The 19,534-nt window shown below is 40.7% G+C and overlaps 1 protein-coding gene across 2 annotated transcripts in view; it reads right to left on the bottom strand.

Moving 5' to 3' along the window:
* Positions 1-306: 306 nt before the first annotated feature.
* Positions 307-19,534, bottom strand: part of LOC131984635 (phosphatidylinositol 4-kinase beta-like) — a 30,610-nt gene continuing 11,382 nt past the window's right edge. The window contains exons 5-14 of one of the 2 annotated variants that reach the window (XM_059349532.1): positions 17,119-17,346; positions 15,976-16,236; positions 14,888-14,994; positions 14,133-14,237; positions 13,130-13,253; positions 12,209-12,322; positions 11,791-11,942; positions 10,311-10,443; positions 7,386-7,506; positions 307-5,757 (exon numbers count right to left, since the gene is read on the bottom strand). In XM_059349532.1, coding sequence (XP_059205515.1) covers positions 5,576-5,757; positions 7,386-7,506; positions 10,311-10,443; positions 11,791-11,942; positions 12,209-12,322; positions 13,130-13,253; positions 14,133-14,237; positions 14,888-14,994; positions 15,976-16,236; positions 17,119-17,346 — 1,527 coding nt within the window. In that variant the 3' untranslated portion in view covers positions 307-5,575. The remainder of the gene's footprint in view (positions 5,758-7,385; positions 7,507-10,310; positions 10,444-11,790; positions 11,943-12,208; positions 12,323-13,129; positions 13,254-14,132; positions 14,238-14,887; positions 14,995-15,975; positions 16,237-17,118; positions 17,347-19,534) is intronic. The other variant, XM_059349533.1, reaches the window with a different exon arrangement.

The following is a 19,534-nucleotide window of genomic DNA, read 5'->3' as shown; positions in this document are numbered from 1 at the left end:
TGAGAGGTTAAAGTGTGAATGTGAGAGGTTGAAGTGTTAATGTGAGAGGTTAAAGTGTGAATGTGAGAGGTTAATGTGAGAGGTTGAAGTGTGAATGTGAGAGGTTAAAGTGTGAATGTGAGAGGTTAAAGTGTTAATGTGAGAGGTTAAAGTGTGAATGTGAGAGGTTAAAGTGTTAATGTGAGAGGTTAAAGTGTGAACGTTTATAAACAAACAAAAAAAGAAACTGAATCCGACTGAAGTAAAAACTTTTGACATTATTTCAATAAAAAGTGACAAAGATGAAAATGAAAGATGACGAGCTGCTTTAATCACTTTAGTGTTTAATGTTTAATACCAACTAAAGTCAAAAACATGGAGGAATCGTTTACAAACAGAACGTTTTCATTCAGGATAATAATAATAATAAATGCACTTTCAGAGTTTTCACATTGAATTGTTGAATGTGTTTGAGCTGATGATGATAACGAAGAAAGAAGGCATGAAAGGTTTTAATAAGAAGAGACGAGTTTCATCACTTCACACACTAAACAACCATTTTATCACCTCATATTATATGATATATTATATTTATTAGAGTTAACAGGTTGAAACAAACAAACAATATCAGGAGAATTCTGACACTTTTAAATGTTTCTGTTATTAAAATACAGTGGTGGGAAAAGAATTCAGGTCATTTACTGCAGTAAAAATACTAAAGTTGGAATTTTGACTTTTTTTTCTCATATTTGACTAAATATTTCATAATTTTGACTAAATAAGTTGGAATTCTGACTTTTATCTCATAATTTTGACTAAATATCTTGTCATTTTGATTAAATATTCTGGAAATTTGTCCAGATTATTTAGTCAAAATTATAAAATATTTAGTCAAATATGAGAAAAAAAGTCAAAATTACGAGATATTTTTCCTCATATTTGAATTAATATCTCATAATTTTGACTAAAGTTGGAATTTTGATTTTTTCCCCTCATATTTGACCAAATATCAAAATACTAAAACTGAATCTGGATTGTGAGAACTGAATGTTCAGTTCCAAACTAATAAATTCAAGTTCAAATTACAATTCAGATTCAGTTTTTTTAATGGAATCATTCAAGTTAAGCAATTCAAATTCAAATACAAATAATTCAGATTCAGTTCCTGCTGGCTCATAACGTGACGACAGTAAATATAATAACTGGTGTGATTTAGAGACTCTGCAGTAATGAAACTCGTCCCTGAAGCGTCGGACGTGGATGTAAAAGCACTTTAGCCCCTTCCTCTCCTCTCCGCTTGCATTGATAAGAGTTTCTGTACCTTCTGTACATCTCAAGGCAGATAATTATTCTTTAACTCGCTTCATTTACATACGTACATATTCACAAACGGAAAGAACAACAGAGTATTTTGCTATTTAAGTTGCTTATCTGGTAAACTTTAGTCAAGGCTGCGTCTTCGTGAAGCGCAGCAGCGGCGGCGGCGTATAAAGTGGCGTGCTAACGGCTAGCGTGCTAACGGCTAGCAGGCTAATGGTTAGCATACGTAACATGATCTGTGCTTTTCCTTCCATAGTGGTTCAAAACACACAAAAACAAACTGTACAGACGTTAACCGCGACAGCGAACGCGACTTTATTCCAGTTTTTATAAGATCTTTACAATTATATGGTTCCTTTATAAAATGTAAACAGAGAACAGCTGGAAAAAAACAAACAAATAAAATCAATATAAGCAAATAAACTAAACTGAAATAATTATAGAATTTATTTAGAATCAATTTTAGTTGCTTTTGTTCAAACATTTTGACTTATTATCTTGTCAAACGTTTGTCTTATGTCTCATTTATCATTTTTGAAATAATAAATCCAAATTTAGAAACTTTATCTCATATTTATGACTTTAAGACTTTCTTGTAAGTTTTTCCAAATAAGAGAGTTTGGACTTTGACTCTTTATTTCACATTTATGGCCAAATATTGTGTATTTTTTTCCCCAAATAAGAGAGTTATGACTTGAAATTTCATATTTATGATTTAATATTTCATAATCTGACTTAATAAAAAGTTTGACTTTTTATCTTAAAAATATTACTAAGTTTCAAATCAAATCAAATAAATATTTAAGCAAAAAACTAAACTGAAATTAAAATATTTTAAAATAAATAAAAATAAGTTTAGTTGCTAACTAGCGTTTGTTCAGGTTTGTCGCTAACTAGCTAGCTTGTCGTTGCTCTTGTACTCCAATAATTATATATTTTATATTATTTATAGAATTACTATAAAGTATTCATGTTGACTAGCAAAAAAAAAAACAAATTAAATTATTTTTTGGAGGAAAAAAAGGAGAAAGATTTAATTGGATAGCAGCGGTTTTAGCCGAGTCATTGTCAAGCTAACGGCTAACAAGAACAACAAAAGCTTTTGTCGTAGTTTATTTATAATTAAATGCACTTTTTAAACACTGCTGGTGTTGATTTTAGTATGTAGATTCTCCCTGTACAACAGTTTAAATCTTTACAATTTTATGGTTAGTTTATAAAATGTAAACTTTTCACCAGGATGCTAACAAGATGCTAACAGAAAACCGTACGCCCTCAGTTTGTTTCTAACTGTTTCAGAGTTCAGATTTGTGATTAATTAGCTAATGAGCTCTTTCACTAACTGAACTAACACTTAGATTAAAAATTAAAATCATGTTGAACAGACGAAAGAGAAAAAAAAGGAGCTAGCGACAATTTTAGCTGAGTCATTGTCAAGCTAACAGCTAACGGCTAACAAGAACCACTAGTCTGGGATTATATAAAATTGTAAAAAAATGTTTATCTTAGTGAAAACAGTTTGAACATAATTAATAATATATATTAACGTTGCTGTTCAAGGCGTACGGTAGTTACTGCTGTTGTACAAGCTAGGTCGCTCGTTAGTAGCATCAACAAAAGCTACATAACTGAAAATAGTCCAAAAATAAACTTTTATAAAATAATGAAACAGACACCAGCAAAAATGAGTTTTTCAAGTTTGAAGCTGTTTAAATTAAAAACCTAAATACACAACTGCTGTTGTTTGTTAGCCGTTAGCATGACGATGACTCGTCTAAAATGCTAATTAGCCCATAAGTTTACTTTTCTTTCTCTTCAGTTTAATAAAATGCAATAAAATACTTTAGTTTAGATTAACAGCTAGCTCTTCGGTTTCTGTTTGTATTTTTGAGCAGCTAAGAAAACTATAAACGACTTTAACTGCAGCTAAGCTAATGCTAACTAACTAATTATTAGCTTGACAAAGTTTTTCATTTGTTTTTTGGTATTTTTTCTGCTGTAGTTATAAACGTGGAGTACAACAGCATCGACTCACTAACTAACCTGCTGCTAACCTTTTACCTCACATTTGTTCCTGTAATTATATTTAAAATAAAACTTTTATTTTCTAGCTAACTAGAAACAGTCATGGTAGCACTAGCTGCTAGATTCATGAGCTTTATAAGGCGTATAAAAATTAGTATTTTAATCTGATTCTGAGTACACTCCTCATAGACATAAATGCAGTGTTTTTATATAAAAACATGTGTTTAACTGGAATAAAGCCGCTGAAAGTGTCGCCAACATTAGTTACAACATCATTTAAAGTGTTAAAGTTCAGACAAGAAGCTCGTCGACACTGAGAACACGTCTGAGTTATAAAAAACATTCACATATTCAGGAAACTGATCTCCTCATGAAGAAAAATAAACTTTAAAGAGTCTCTCGTCCGGCCGCGGCGCCGCCTCGCGCGTGTCGAGCGTGCGTTAAATATGCAAATATAATATCGTTAAAACAGACACAAAACACATTAATTCAGTTATACACAGATATACAGTTAGTGGAACAGGGACGAGGAGGTTTTTTTGCATAAATCGGTTACAAAGGAATCGTTTCTTCCCGCTCAAATAAGAAAAAGGCGGGAAACCGTTCAAGTAAATCTGACCGCCGCTCTGTAACTCTGCACACATTTATGCTCCTTTTTGTAGAGTTTTGTTACTGTTAACATGAAATTTGGACCTTTTCTGAAACAAAATAAAACGTGATTCAGTGACAAACATGCAGATTAAATAAACTGATGAGTCGACGCGTCAAATTTTAATCTTTTTTTTTCACCAGACACTCGTCACATCAACGAAACGTATGAAGGCACTGCGCAAAAACTCTTAATAAAAACAGCAAACTATGGGTCAAAAAGTTACATGAAAATGCTGCAGATTAATTTAAATATCCATTTTGTCTTGTAGTAAAAAAAACCCGGTGATTATAGCATGCTAACGCTAGCAACGATTGGATGTTATGACGCCATCGTATCGCAAATTATGTTCTTTGTTTAAAAAGTCTGAAGCCCAGCGAGACACGGTTAGCATGCTAATGTTAGCGTGCTATCAGTTAGCAACATGCTAATACATAGCATGCTGAAAGTTAAGCTAACCCTGTCGATAGTCTGTTTGTGCTACATGAAAATAAATCATATTTCACGGCAGTTCATTGAATATTTTCTCAACATTTCACTTGTTTAGTCGGGTTGCAAAATGTTTCGAAAACGTTCAGAACGCTGAATTTAAATCTGATTTGACGTCTTTTTTTTTTTAAAGACAGTCGTGATAAATGTCTGGTGAAAACAATTAAAACTAAAACAACAATCAGGGAATTCTGCTGAAGATAAAGTGGTCTCAGACAACAAGAGAAACATTTCAGTCTCTTTACTTTCTTTAGTGTTTTCTCTGATCATCCAGAGAAAACAACAGACTTCATGTCGTTCTTTAAGAACAAACAAACAAACAAACAAACAAACAAACCTACAGACGGCAAAACCGACTGACACATTCACAGGATTCAATGTTCCAGCTGCTGCCTTCAGGTACAATTATTGGAAGTTTTTTGCAATTAAGACTTTTCTTTATGTAATCTACTTAATGTCTGTTAAATGTTTTTGAAAAAAATACAACATTTCTCATGATTAAGATGTTTTTCTGTCAAAAAATGTCTTTTTTTTTGTTTAAATGCAGTATTCGACTAAAAGATTTCAGACCGAAACGACCAATTAAACAAGGAAGAACCTGTGTTTCATGTTCTTCAGTGAACTGATGGATGATTTGGGCCAGAAAATGTGAAAACAGCAGCTGAAAATCCAAAATAATTGACGTTTCTACGATGTGAATCAATAAATGACTAAAGTCATTGATGCAAATTATAATTTCCTTCCTTCAACGAGACAAATTCTCGTGTCCGAACACTCGTCGTGTGCTGCTTCAGAGTCAAATCCAGTCGAATCCAGTAAAAGTCTGAGTTTCTTGATTAAATTTGTCCCCTGATGAACCAGAAGTCTGATTCTGACGCCGGTCTAGTTTCCATTGTAGAGTCAGAAGCGCTGTACTTTCCCAGCTGCCCTGAATGCAGCACAACAAGCCAGATTCAAAACAAACCTGTGAGGAACTCGAGAGACAGAACGGAGCTTCGATCTGATCCAGTAAATCCCAACGAGGTGAAACTCTCCAGCAGAGAAACAGTGGAATCAAACAAACATCAGCTGCTGCTGTTGTTGTTGTTGTTGTTGTTGTTGTTGCTGCTGTGGTCACATGATGCCGTTGGTGACGTACTGGAAGGAGTCGTAGAGTTTGGTGGTGATGGAGCGCATGGAGCCGTCCACCAGCTGCTCCACCAGCAGCTGCAGCTGCTCCTCCGTCAGAGACATGTGGAAACGCTCCTTCAGCCCTCGGATGGTGCTGGAGCCGTGGAAGCAGGGCAGGTGGGAGCCTGGGGGGCAACAAGGAGGGGGCAGCAAGGGGTTAATACCAGGGGCAGCAAGGGGTTAATACCAGGGGCAACAAGGGGTTAATACCAGGGGCAACAAGGGGTTAATACCAGGGGCAGCAAGGGGTTAATACCAGGGGCAGCAAGGGGTTAATACCAGGGGCAACAAGGGGTTAATACCAGGGGCAGCAAGGGGTTAATACCGGGGGCAATATATACTATAGAGGGACAGCAAGGGGTTAATACCAGGGGCAGCAAGGGGTTAATACCAGGGGCAATATATACTATAGAGGGGCAGCGAGGGGTTAATACCAGGGGCAACAAGGGGTTAATACCAGGGGCAGCAAGGGGTTAATACCAGGGGCAGCAAGGGGTTAATACCAGGGGCAGTACATACTATAGAGGGGCAGCGAGGGGTTAATACCAGGGGCAGCAAGGGGTTAATACCAGGGGCAACAAGGGGTTAATACCAGGGGCAGCAAGGGGTTAATACCAGGGGCAACAAGGGGTTAATACCAGGGGCAGCAAGGGGTTAATACCGGGGGCAGTATATACTATAGAGGGGCAGCAAGGGGTTAATACCAGGGGCAGCAAGGGGTTAATACCGGGGGCAGCAAGGGGTTAATACCAGGGGCAGTATATACTATAGAGGGGCAGCAAGGGGTTAATACCAGGGGCAGCAAGGGGTTAATACCAGGGGCAGTATATACTATAGAGGGGCAGCAAGGGGTTAATACCAGGGGCAACAAGGGGTTAATACCAGGGGCAGCAAGGGGTTAATACCAGGGGCAGTATATACTATAGAGGGGCAGCAAGGGGTTAATACCAGGGGCAGCAAGGGGTTAATACCAGGTGCAGTATATACTATAGAGGGGCAGCAAGGGGTTAATACCAGGTGCAGTATATACTATAGAGGGGCAGCAAGGGGTTAATACCAGGGGCAGCAAGGGGTTAATACCAGGGGCAGCAAGGGGTTAATACCAGGGGCAGTATATACTATAGAGGGGCAGCAAGGGGTTAATACCAGGGGCAGTATATACTATAGAGGGGCAGCGAGGGGTTAATACCAGGGGCAGTATATACTATAGAGGGGCAGCGAGGGGTTAATAATATACTACCAGTGTTTACAGGGTTCTGTTTAAAATGTTACCTTTTTTAGACAAAGATCAACATACTAAAGTATGATTTTTGGCCAGAAATGACAGAAAAACAACATTTTTTGGGATGTCGAAAAATTGCATAAAAACACAGAAGTCATACTATAACACGTCCATTTAGTCTGTTGGTACATATTAGAGCATCATGTGGCCAGAAATGACAGAAAAACACCAAATTATGGGATGTCCAAAAATTGGACAAAAACAAAAAGTAAAGTAGTTGGTAGTTTGGTAGTTTGGTAGTCTGGTAGTTTGTTATTTCCTGATAAAGTAAAGTAGTCTGGTAGTTTGTTATTTCCTGATAAAGTAAAGTAGTCTGGTAGTTTGTTATTTCCTGATAAAGTAAAGTAGTCTGGTAGTTTGTTATTTCCTGATAAAGTAAAGTAGTCTGGTAGTTTGTTATTTCCTGATAAAGTAAAGTAGTCTGGTAGTTTGTTATTTCCTGATAAAGTAAAGTATTTGGTAGTTTGTTACCCTGCTGCATGATCTCCACTATCTGGAGAACCTTCTCCATGTGTTTCCTGGCAGCGATCAAACCCTGAAGCATCAACATCTTGTAGTAGATGAACATGTCTCCATCCAGACCGCCCATCACCTGAACACAGAGAGAGACAGACAGACAGAGAGAGACACACACAGAGAGAGACAGACAGACAGAGAGAGAGAGAGACACAGAGAGAGAGAGAGACACAGAGAGAGACAGTCACACACAGAGAGAGAGAGACACACACACAGAGAGAGACACACACACACACACAGAGAGAGACACACAGAGAGAGAGACACACAGAGAGAGAGATCCTGTTAGACTGAAAGCTTCCCTTCAAGAACTCGTAGAGACTCGTAGAGAGACTCGTAAAGAGACTCGTAGGGAGACTCATAGAGACTCATAGGGAGACTCGTAGGGAGACTCGTAGAGAGACTCGTAGGGAGACTCGTAGAGAGACTCGTAGAGAGACTCGTAGGGAGACTCGTAGGGAGACTCGTAGGGAGACTCATATAGAGACTCATATAGAGACTCGTAAAGAGACTCGTATAGAGACTCGTAGAGAGACTCGTAGGGAGACTCGTAGGGAGACTCATAGAGACTCATAGGGAGACTCGTAGGGAGACTCGTAGAGAGACTCATAGAGACTCATAGGGAGACTCGTAGGGAGACTCGTAGAGAGACTCGTAGGGAGACTCGTAGAGAGACTCGTAGAGAGACTCGTAGGGAGACTCGTAGGGAGACTCGTAGGGAGACTCATATAGAGACTCATATAGAGACTCGTAAAGAGACTCGTAGAGAGACTCGTAGAGAGACTCGTAGGGAGACTCGTAGGGAGACTCGTAGGGAGACTCATATAGAGACTCATATAGAGACTCGTAAAGAGACTCATATAGAGACTCGTAGAGAGACTCGTAGGGAGACTCATAGGGAGACTCATAGGGAGACTCGTAGAGAGACTCGTAGAGAGACTCGTAGGGAGACTCATATAGAGACTCGTAGAGAGACTCGTAAAGAGACTCGTAAAGAGACTCGTATAGAGACTCGTAGAGAGACTCATAAAGAGACTCGTAAAGAGACTCGTAAAGAGACTCGTAGAGAGACTCGTAAAGAGACTCGTAGGGAGACTCGTAGAGAGACTCGTAGGGAGACTCGTAGGGAGACTCGTAGAGAGACTCGTAGAGACTCGTAGAGAGTCGTAGGGAGACTCGTAGAGAGACTCGTAGGGAGACTCGTAGGGAGACTTGTAGAGAGACTCGTAGAGAGACTCGTAGAGACTCGTAGGGAGACTCGTAGAGAGACTCGTAAAGAGACTCGTAGAGAGTCGTAGGGAGACTCGTAGAGAGACTCGTAGGGAGACTCGTAGGGAGACTTGTAGAGAGACTCGTAGAGAGACTCGTAGAGACTCGTAGGGAGACTCGTAGAGAGACTCGTAAAGAGACTCGTAGGGAGACTCGTAGAGAGACTCGTAGGGAGACTCGTAGGGAGACTCGTAGAGAGACTCGTAGAGACTCGTAGAGAGTCGTAGGGAGACTCGTAGAGAGACTCGTAGAGAGACTCGTAGGGAGACTCGTAGGGAGACTCGTAGAGAGACTCGTAGAGAGACTCGTAGAGACTCGTAGAGGACTCGTAGGGAGACTCGTAGAGAGACTCGTAGGGAGACTCATATAGAGACTCGTAAAGAGACTCATATAGAGACTCGTAGAGAGACTCGTAGGGAGACTCGTAGGGAGACTCATAGGGAGACTCGTAGAGAGACTCGTAGGGAGACTCATATAGAGACTCGTAGAGAGACTCGTAAAGAGACTCGTAAAGAGACTCGTATAGAGACTCATAGAGAGACTCATAAAGAGACTCGTAAAGAGACTCGTAGGGAGACTCGTAGAGAGACTCGTAAAGAGACTCGTAGGGAGACTCGTAGAGAGACTCGTAGGGAGACTCGTAGGGAGACTCGTAGAGAGACTCGTAGAGACTCGTAGAGAGTCGTAGGGAGACTCGTAGAGAGACTCGTAGAGAGACTCGTAGGGAGACTCGTAGGGAGACTCGTAGGGAGACTTGTAGAGAGACTCGTAGAGAGACTCGTAGAGACTCGTAGGGAGACTCGTAGGGAGACTTGTAGGGAGACTCGTAGAGACTCGTAAAGACTCGTAGGGAGACTCGTAGGGAGACTCGTAGAGACTCATAGAGACTCGTAGAGAGACTCGTAGGGAGACTCGTAGGGAGACTCGTAGAGACTCATAGAGACTCGTAGAGAGACTCGTAGAGAGACTCGTAGGGAGACTCGTAGGCAGACTCTTAGAGAGACTCGTAAAGACTCGTAGGGAGACTCTTAGAGAGACTCGTAAAGACTCGTAGAGAGACTCGTAGAGACTCGTAGAGAGACTCGTAGGGAGACTCGTAGGGAGACTCGTAGAGACTTGTAGAGAGACTCGTAGAGAGACTCGTAGAGAGACTCGTAGAGAGACTCGTAGAGACTCGTAGGGAGACTCGTAGGGAGACTCGTAGGGAGACTCGTAGAGACTCGTAAAGACTCGTAGGGAGACTCGTAGGGAGACTCGTAGAGACTCATAGAGACTCGTAGAGAGACTCGTAGGGAGACTCGTAGGGAGACTCGTAGAGACTCATAGGGAGACTCGTAGAGAGACTCGTAGAGAGACTCGTAGGGAGACTCTTAGAGAGACTCGTAAAGACTCGTAGGGAGACTCGTAGGGAGACTCGTAGAGAGACTCGTAGAGACTCGTAGGGAGACTCGTAGAGAGACTCATAGGGAGACTCTTAGAGAGACTCGTAAAGACTCGTAGGGAGACTCGTAGGGAGACTCGTAGAGAGACTCGTAGAGACTCGTAGGGAGACTCATAGGGAGACTCGTAGGGAGACTCGTAGGGAGACTCGTAGGGAGACTCGTAGACTCACGTCGACGAACTCGGCCGTCAGCTTGAAGGCGGACGTCTCGAAGCCGAGGTTGCGTGGCGAGCTGGAGAGGATGAAGCCGAAGTCGATGTGGATGATGTGGCCTTCAGAGTCCAGCAGGATGTTGCCGTTGTGTCTGAACATCAGAGACGAGACAACTTTAGTTTAGTTCTGAAGAAATAAAATCTAATAAAATAAATGGTGTTGTTTTTGTGACGTGGGGGTTGAGCAATATACAAATTAAGTCGGCCCAAATAGGCAGCCAAATAATGAAATCAATCTGTGATTAGAAAAGATCAAATAAAATATGCTCGTTGTTATGAACATTAAATCCATACGGTTCCACCCTGATTCATGTGATTATTGATCAATCATTGTGTCCGCTGTTAGTGTCGTCTGTGTTAAATACATGGAGAGACCCTCCAAAAATCAAAAATAGCCTAAAAACGTCATATTATGGGATGTCAAAAAATTGGACAAAAAACAAATAAGTCAGTATAGCATGTTGATTTTTGTCAAAAATGGTCAACATTTAAAATGGCTAAAAATGCTTCAAATGGCCCAATTATAGTCTGTAGATACATGTAGGGGTATAGTTTGTCCAAAAATAGTGAAAAAACACCAAAATATGGGACGTCCAAAAATAAGTCCTGGACTGACTGGAGATCAGGCTAACCGCTAGGCTAACCGCTAGGCTACCCGCCAGGCTAACCGCTAGGCTAACCGCCAGGCTAACCGCTAGGCTAACCGCCAGGCTAACCGCCAGGCTAACCGCTAGGCTAACCGCCAGGCTAACCGCCAGGCTAACCGCCAGGCTAACCGCTAGGCTAACCGCCAAGCTAACCGCTAGGCTACCCGCCAGGCTAACCGCTAGGCTAACCGCCAGGCTAACCGCCAGGCTAACCGCCAGGCTAACCGCTAGGCTAACCGCCAGGCTAACCGCTAGGCTAACCGCCAGGCTACCCGCAACGTTATGTTAGGCTGTTAAACTAACAGGGCACCAACAAGAGAGAACGTTCCCCAGCAACCGTCGTCAGGAGGACCTGTTCCTCTGTCAGAACCATTAAATGTTTTATGGAGGATTTTTGTTAATCGACAGTGTATGAATGTGAATATGTCCATCAGTTTAATATTAATAACACTAATAATATTAATATTACCAGAGCCGGTTTCATACCACGCCTCAAATCAGCTGCTGCTGAAATGTTTACTGATTTACTTTGTTTTTTTATGTGTGTCTGTCCTGCAGCAGGTGTGTGTGTGTGTGTGTGAGTGTGTGTGTGTGTGTGTGTGTGTGTGAGTGTGAGTGTGTGTGAGTGTGTGTGTGTGTGTGACAGTGTGTGTGTGTGTGTGAGTGTGAGTGTGTGTGTGTGTGTGTGAGTGTGAGTGTGAGTGTGTGTGTGTGAGTGTGAGTGTGTGTGTGTGTGTGTGTGTGTGTGTGTGTGTGTGTGTGTGTGTGTGTGTGTGTGTGTGTGAGGCTCACCTGTCCTTGACCTGCAGCAGGTAACAGATGAGGCTGTATCCTGCGCAGCTCTGAACAAAGTTCCTCTGAGCGGTGAGGAACGCTTCGGTGGTGAAGCTGCCGTGTTCCTGCAGGAAGTAGTCCAGCAGAGACAGCTGGGACTGTTTACGCACCTGCACACAACAACAACAACAACAACAACAACAACAACTGCATCAGCAACAACAAAACCAAGTCAATTAAATTAAACTCAATTAAATTAAAGTTATTTAAATCAAATTGGGAAAAATGTAAAAACTAAATAAGCAGGTAAACAAACAGCTGAGTTCCCATGATGCCTTGCGGCGGCTGAGTTCCCATGATGCCTTGCGGCGGCTGAGTTCCCATGATGCCTTGCGGCGGCTGAGTTCCCATGATGCCTTGCGGCGGCGGGGCGTACCTGGTGCAGTGAGACGGCGTTGAGCACGGGTTCGATCATGCCGCTGTCTGATGACATCACCAGGATCTTATAAGGTTTGATCCACAGAGGAACTCGCTCCTGCTGCCAGATCGACTGTCAACAACAACAACAACAAACAACAACAAGGTCACAGATCGAAGACAGCAGATTTACATGGAGATGAATTAGAAATCAATCAGCCACTGGATGGATCCAGAGACCAGTATGGACCAGACGGGTAACCATGGAAACCTTCTCTACCCCCCTCAACCTCCCACAGACACCTGCTGCTGTCTGGGGCCGAGTAAGGTCGTCTCCATAGCAACCGCTATGTTATCGCCTTTTGACTTTCTTCTTCTTCTCCGTCTCTGTCGTATTGTTTGTGTGTTTTATACGTTTGGACGTGTTGATGTCTGATCTTGTTGTTCTAGTTACTCTAATCAATAATTATTAACAACTGAATGCATCTAATGAGGAGACTGAAAGGTGATTTACCTCAAAAAAACAAGTCAGTTCATTAACATTAATGCTTCATTTAGACCAGGGATGGGCAACATGAGGCCCGGGGGCCACACACGGCCCTCAGCCTCACCTGAGTGGCCCTCAGTACAACTACATGTATTTAAGCATGAAAACTTTAAAGTGCAGCGTAAAAATGTACAAAATGACTTCCTGTAATTAATGTTGGTCTGCTGTTCTTAGTGGTTATTAATAAGTGGTTATTATTTATTTGTATTCCTATTTATACTGTTAAACATGCATTAGAGCATGGAATATGTTAAGTTACTGCACTGTAAACATATTTAAGATGTCAGTTTCGTCATATCTTGCTCATTGCTGGTTTATAGAGAAAAACAATAATTCATCTGCATAGAAACAAGAGTTTGTGTTGATCCATTGAGTGATGAAGCTGTTGGTTACCTGCAGCTGCCTCAGCACCTGGTAGGCCAGCAGCTCCTGCCTCAGGTCGTCTCCACACTTCACGATGACGGACAGCAGGCGCCAGTTGGTCAGGTGACCGTAGGGCGACGCCTCCCGGATCCTCCTGACCAATCAAACAGTCACGTTTAGATCAATAAACACACATTAACACACAAAAACCTCTGGGTGGTGATTTTAAAATAAACCCCGAAAACCCGAAGTTTGTTCTCTAAAACCAACAGAAGTGTCAACGCTTCTACTAAATAATAGATTTTTCAGCCTCTGGAGCAGATAGAAATGAAATTCATAAAGTATCTTTGTGTCTTTCTTTAGTCATTTTGAGTCTTTTTTTGTCATTTTGTATCTTTTTTCAGTCATTTTGTGTCTTTTTTTTGGTCATTTTGTGTCTTTTTTTAGTATTTGTGTCTTTTTTTAGTCATTTTGTATCTTTTTTTCGTATTTTTTTGGTCATTTTGTGTCTTTTTTTAGTCATTTTGTGTCTTTTTTTAGTCATTTGTGTCTTTTTTTGGTCATTTTTTGTCTTTTTTTGGTAATTTTGTGTCTTTTTTGTCATTTTGTGTCTTTTTTTAGTCATTTTGTGTCTTGTTTTGGTCATTTTGTGTCTTTTTTTAGTATTTGTGTCTTTTTTTAGTCATTTTGTATCTTTTTTTCCTAATGTTTTAGTCATTTTGTGTCTTTTTTTAGTCATTTTGTGTCTTGTTTTGGTCATTTTGTGTCTTTTTTTGGTGATGATTTCAAAGTTCTGGAAAAGTCCCATGATGCATTGCGACACTCCCATGTGTATTCTGGTGCATTTCATTGGCCAAGAGACCAAAAATAGGTGGAGAACTACAAATACTACAAAACGACGTATCCTCTTTCAGCTTTAATGGCAGAAATGCGATAATGCTTTCCCGCCTGAAATGGGTTAATAAACATTAGTAAACATGAATATATTGATATAAATAACTAATAAAGCCTGGTGGTGTGTGAGGGGACGGACCGGACTTTCTCCTCCCAGGGCTCCTTCAGGGCCACGGCTGAAGGGTCCTCGGGGTCCCGGCGGAACGACGTCGGGGTGTGAGCCAGGTTCTCCGACAGACGGCGCCTAGCAACAACAACAACAACAACAACAACAACAACAACAAACTGTCAGAGCCTGAGATACACTGACCAAGCATCCTGTCAGTTTTTATCTTTTATTTTATAAAACATTTCCATATAATTACAATTCTTTACAACATTTTTATATATTTTATTTAAAATTCTACCAAATTAAATCTAATTTTGAACCATTTCATCTAGTTTTTAAGTAGCTTTTTTATTTTATAAAACATTTCCATATTATTACAATTCTTTTCAACATTTTTATATTTTATTTTAATTCTAATCTACCAAATTAAATCTGATTTTGTCTTTTTTATTCATTTCATCTAGTTTTAACTGGATCTTTTTTATTCTAAATTTACAGTTATTATTATTATTATAATAAGTAGAAATAAGATAAAATGAATTGAAAGAGACGCACACAAACTAGTTAATTAGTTTTTATCTTGTATTTTATAAAAAACATTCCAATATTATACAACATTTTTATATTTTATTTTAATTATAATCTACCAAATTAAATCTAATTTTGATCCATTTCATCTAGTTTTTAAGTAGCTTTTTTTATTTTATATGCATATTATTTATTATAGTTATAATAATAATAATAATAATAATAATAATAATAATAATAATAATAATATTATGTACCTGATGTCTCCGGCGGCGATGAAAACCGGCTCTTTGCTCTCCAGACTCGTGATGCTGTCGACTGAAAACTGACTGATGTTATCAGAGGAGCTGGTCTGAGCCTCCACCTACACACACACACAGAGACACACACAGACACACACACACACACACACACACACACACACACACACAGTAAACCAGAGAGGAAGAGGTAAATGTTGGGAAAGAGGGCATTACAACCTATCTGCGGCTGTGTGAAGACAGAACTAACATTCACAGCACGGCGCTTCACACACAGCGATGGTGCATTCAATGGTGTTGGAACGGCTACGGTGCGTTCAAGAGCGTGGGACACAGGCCTGGATTTTAGTCATTTTAGAGGCGATTTTAGGCCACTTGGCCTTTTGTGTTGTCAATATTTTGAGGCCATAAAATAAAACAGTGATTTTAAGTCCACGTCCATAATGGATTTAATTTCAGGACGAGTAACGACGCTTCTGGACGGAGTCTCAGTCGGAACAGTCCAGCAGGTAAAGAAACGTCTCCTGGTAAAGTAAACGCATCAATCTTTTGCTCTTTGAGAGCTAAATGAGAGCAAAAACACCTCACAACATTATTCACAGTCAGGAGATACCGTATTATAGAATCTTTGTTATCCTATAGAATTTTTTTTCCCTGAAAACCCAAATTTGGTGCCTCCCGCAGATTATAATGTCACTATTCCATCACATACACTGAACTTAATCATTGCATATTTTAAGAATTATATATTAAGAAGGAGAATAAAGGTTCTTGGATATTTTATTTAAGGCATCTTATTTTGACGGTCTTCTTGTAAATTCTGTGGTGGATTCTGTTAACACACCCCGCTCTTATTTTGAAAGCGGCATGCGTTTAGTGACAGGAAGTTATTAAAAACACTTAGTCACAGTTTACTGTGATTCAAACAACTTTAACTGTTAGCTAATGTTAGCTCGCGGCTAACGAACGGCATATGAAACAGTGTGTTTGGACCTTTGAATATTCAAATGAGCCATGTGTTGATAGGTCACAGGAAATCACGGTGACATCATCACAGTGACATCATCACAGTGACATCATCATACCTCGACCTGCAGCTGTCCGATGTCGTCGGTGGCCCACGCCTCGTCGTCGTTGTCGTAGTTGGGGACGGTGGAGAAGCTTCCCGCTCGGTGCTCTGATGTCATCACGCTGCCGCCGGCGTTGGCCGCCGTCACGGCGCCGCCGCAGTCGAGGTTCTCCGCCGAGCGCGCCGAGCGGATCCTCGTCTCCGGGATCCGCAGCGGAACAGGAGACGTCTCGAAGCTCTCGCACTCCAAAACCTCCACGTAGATGATGTAGGGGGCCTGAGGGAGGAGGGGGCGGGGCCAGAGGGGAGGAGGGGGAGGAGTTATAGAGAGAGCAGTCACACACACAAATATACAAAATACAGAGTGTGTGTGTGTCTGTGTGTGTCTGTCTGTGTGTGTTTGTGTGTGTGTGTGTCTGTGCGTGTCTGTGTGTGTGTGTGTCTGTGTGTGTGTGTATGTGTGCGTGTCTGTACCTGTGTGTGTGTGTGTACCTGTGTGTGTGCGTGTGTGTGTGTGTGTGTACCTGTGTGTTAGTGTGTGTGTGTTAGTGTGTGTGTACCTGTGTGTGTGTGTACCTGTGTGTGTGTGTGTGTACCTGTGTGTTAGTGTGTGTGTGTTAGTGTGTGTGTACCTGTGTGTGTGTGTACCTGTGTGTTAGTGTGTGTGTGTGTGTGTGTGTTAGTGTGTGTGTACCTGTGTGTGTGTGTGTGTGTGTGTGTGTACCTGTGTGTGTGTGTGTACCTGTGTGTGTGTGTGTGTGTGTACCTGTGTGTGTACCTGTGTGTGTGTGTGTGTGTGTGTGTGTGTGTGTGTGTGTGTGTGTGTGTGTGTGTACCTTGTCCTTAGAGTTCAGCACCACAGCCTGTGTTTGTGTGTGTGTGTGTGTGTGTGTGTGTGTGTGTACCTTGTCCTTAGAGTTCAGCACCACAGCCTGTGTGTGTGTGTGTGTGTGTGTGTACCTTGTCCTTAGAGTTCAGCACCACAGCCTGTGTGTGTGTGTGTGTGTGTGTGTACCTTGTCCTTAGAGTTCAGCACCACAGCCTGTGTGTGTGTGTGTGTGTGTACCTTGTCCTTAGAGTTCAGCACCACAGCCTGTGTGTGTGTGTGTGTGTGTGTTAGTGTGTGTGTACCTGTGTGTGTGTGTGTGTGTGTGTGTACCTTGTCCTTAGAGTTCAGCACCACAGCCTGTGTGTGTGGGATGCGGCAGACGTGGTGCTGCCTGGTTGCCGTGGGTAACCAGACTCTGGCTGGCAGTTTGTGGTTGAGCAGGTTGAGTTCAGAGATCAGACGCTGAGTCTTCTGCTCTTTAGTGGGCAGAGTGGCCAGACGCTTCCCGATCACCAGCAGGGACTTGATCAGCTCCCTCTGGGGACGCAGGCGCTCCGGCTACACACACACACACACACACACACACACACACACACACACACACACACACACACACACACACACACAGGTACACACACACACACACACACACACACACAGTTAATATACAGAAACTAAATATTTATACATCATTTAACATCAAACAATATACATTATAACAATAAAAAACTAGAACGTTTCCTTCACTTTGAGCGTCCTGAGTTCTTCCTGAACGTCTACATATGTGTTTTTTTAAGAAAAATGAAAAAATAGCTTTGTTAGAGCGATCTAAAAAAACTGTTTCATCTCCCTTTTTCAGAAATCTCCCTGCGTTTTTAATATGGGAGCCAATGAGGCTGTTGGTGGTGTTGGTGGATCATCTGTGCGTCCTACGCCCAAACTATAACTCTGACAGCTTTACCAGAGGATTGTGAGGGAGAAGACTAATTTTCCTACGTTTCTATGTATAAATTATTTCTGTAGAGTGGAATTTGCGGCCTGGAGCGCAGTTTTAAAATTTATTTTTTGACAGTTTTTTCTCTCCCTCTACACTCTGGTGATGACATCACACACTGTGACACGAACATTCCGTGCAATACACACCCATTATAATCTCAGAATTTCTCCAAAAATGATCATGGTCATTGAACAGGGATTGATAAAAAACTATATGACCTATCGAAACGTGGATTAATACACCGATACACAAGACTTGTGTCTACTGTTTAAAGTTTAAATGGAGTCTCTAGGTGAAATTATGCCGGAGAAGTAGACGTTTAAAAATCTACAATTATTGTTCTTTTTCACTCATTTAGCATTTTAACAGTTACAGACACATTTTTTTTATTGTTTTAACAGGTATAGAATCTTTTATTAATAATTTAACAGTTATAGGTGAAAAATAATATTATTTTAATAGTAATGGATACATTTATTTTTCATTTTAACAGTTATAGAGAAAAAAACATTTATGATTTAAACAGTTACAGTCAATTTAAAAAAATATATTTTAACAGTTATAGACAAAAATAATATTTATAACTTTAACAGCTATGGACAAAAATTGTATTATCTCACATGTTTCGATTAGTTGTGAAAAATTAAAATCCACTTTATTATGAAGATAATCCGGAGCTGCAAAAATCTGTCAATGAAAAGATTTTTAAAAAATTAATTTAATTATCAATTCAATGTTTTTTGAATATAATTTTAAAAAGCAAAGAGAAAAGAGAAGATGAGGTTCCAGTTAGTGTTAAAAATGAATCTAAAGTTCATTCTGCAGTTCTCCTGTTTGTCCAGCAGGAGGCAGAGTTCACCTTTAACCTCACAGTCATCTCAACACTTCTATTTATTTTATTTATATAACCTAAACAATAACAATAACAGGAGGTTTGGTGGAGAGACTTTAATCTGAATTTAAATGTTATAATAACCTGAAATAATCTGTTCTATAAACTCTTCCTGCAGCTTTATTCTCTTTTATTCTCTTAAACAAACAAACGACTGAAAGAGGAAGTTTGTTTTTATGGAAATCAGTCGTTGAATCAGAGGAAGTGAAGAAACAGGAAGTAGAGAGAGTGTGTGTGTGTGTGTGTGTGTGTGTGTGTGTGTGTGTGTCTCTGTGTGTGTGTGTGTGTGTGTGTCTCTGTGTGTGTGTGTCTGTGTGTGTTTGTGTGTGTGTCTGTGTGTGTGTGTGTGTGTGTGTGTGTGTGTGTGTCTCTGTGTGTGTGTGTGTGTGTCTCTGTGTGTGTCTCTGTGTGTGTGTGTGTGTGTGTGTGTCTCTGTGTGTGTGTGTCTGTGTGTGTTTGTGTGTGTGTCTCTGTGTGTGTGTGTGTGTGTGTGTGTGTGTTTTAGGTTTTTAGTTGCATCATAAACACATTCAGATATTTAAAGATAATGAATTAATTGAAGGTATTAAAGTGTAAAAGCTTCAGAACTCAACTACGACTCAGAGGAAGTTGCTATGTTGCAGCAATCTTTGTTTCATGCAACAAACATCCTGCAGAGTTGGGCAACTTTTTACATGGAGGATAAATAAAACGGTTAATAATCCTCCAGAATCAAACGTTCAGACTCCAAGGGAGAAAAACCACCTGCTTTCATTAAGTAAATAAAAAGTTTACTCAATTTTTGTGTTTTTATTTTGAAAAACAGTGACATCATGGAGTCAAACTGGCATTAAAAGGGTTAAAACCCTCAGAATGAT

Source organism: Centropristis striata, chromosome 14, assembly GCF_030273125.1.
Source record: "Centropristis striata isolate RG_2023a ecotype Rhode Island chromosome 14, C.striata_1.0, whole genome shotgun sequence".
Taxonomy (NCBI): domain Eukaryota; kingdom Metazoa; phylum Chordata; class Actinopteri; order Perciformes; family Serranidae; genus Centropristis; species Centropristis striata.
The sequence above is the reverse complement of the archived record's forward strand: the minus strand, read 5'-3'. Positions and strand labels throughout refer to the sequence as shown.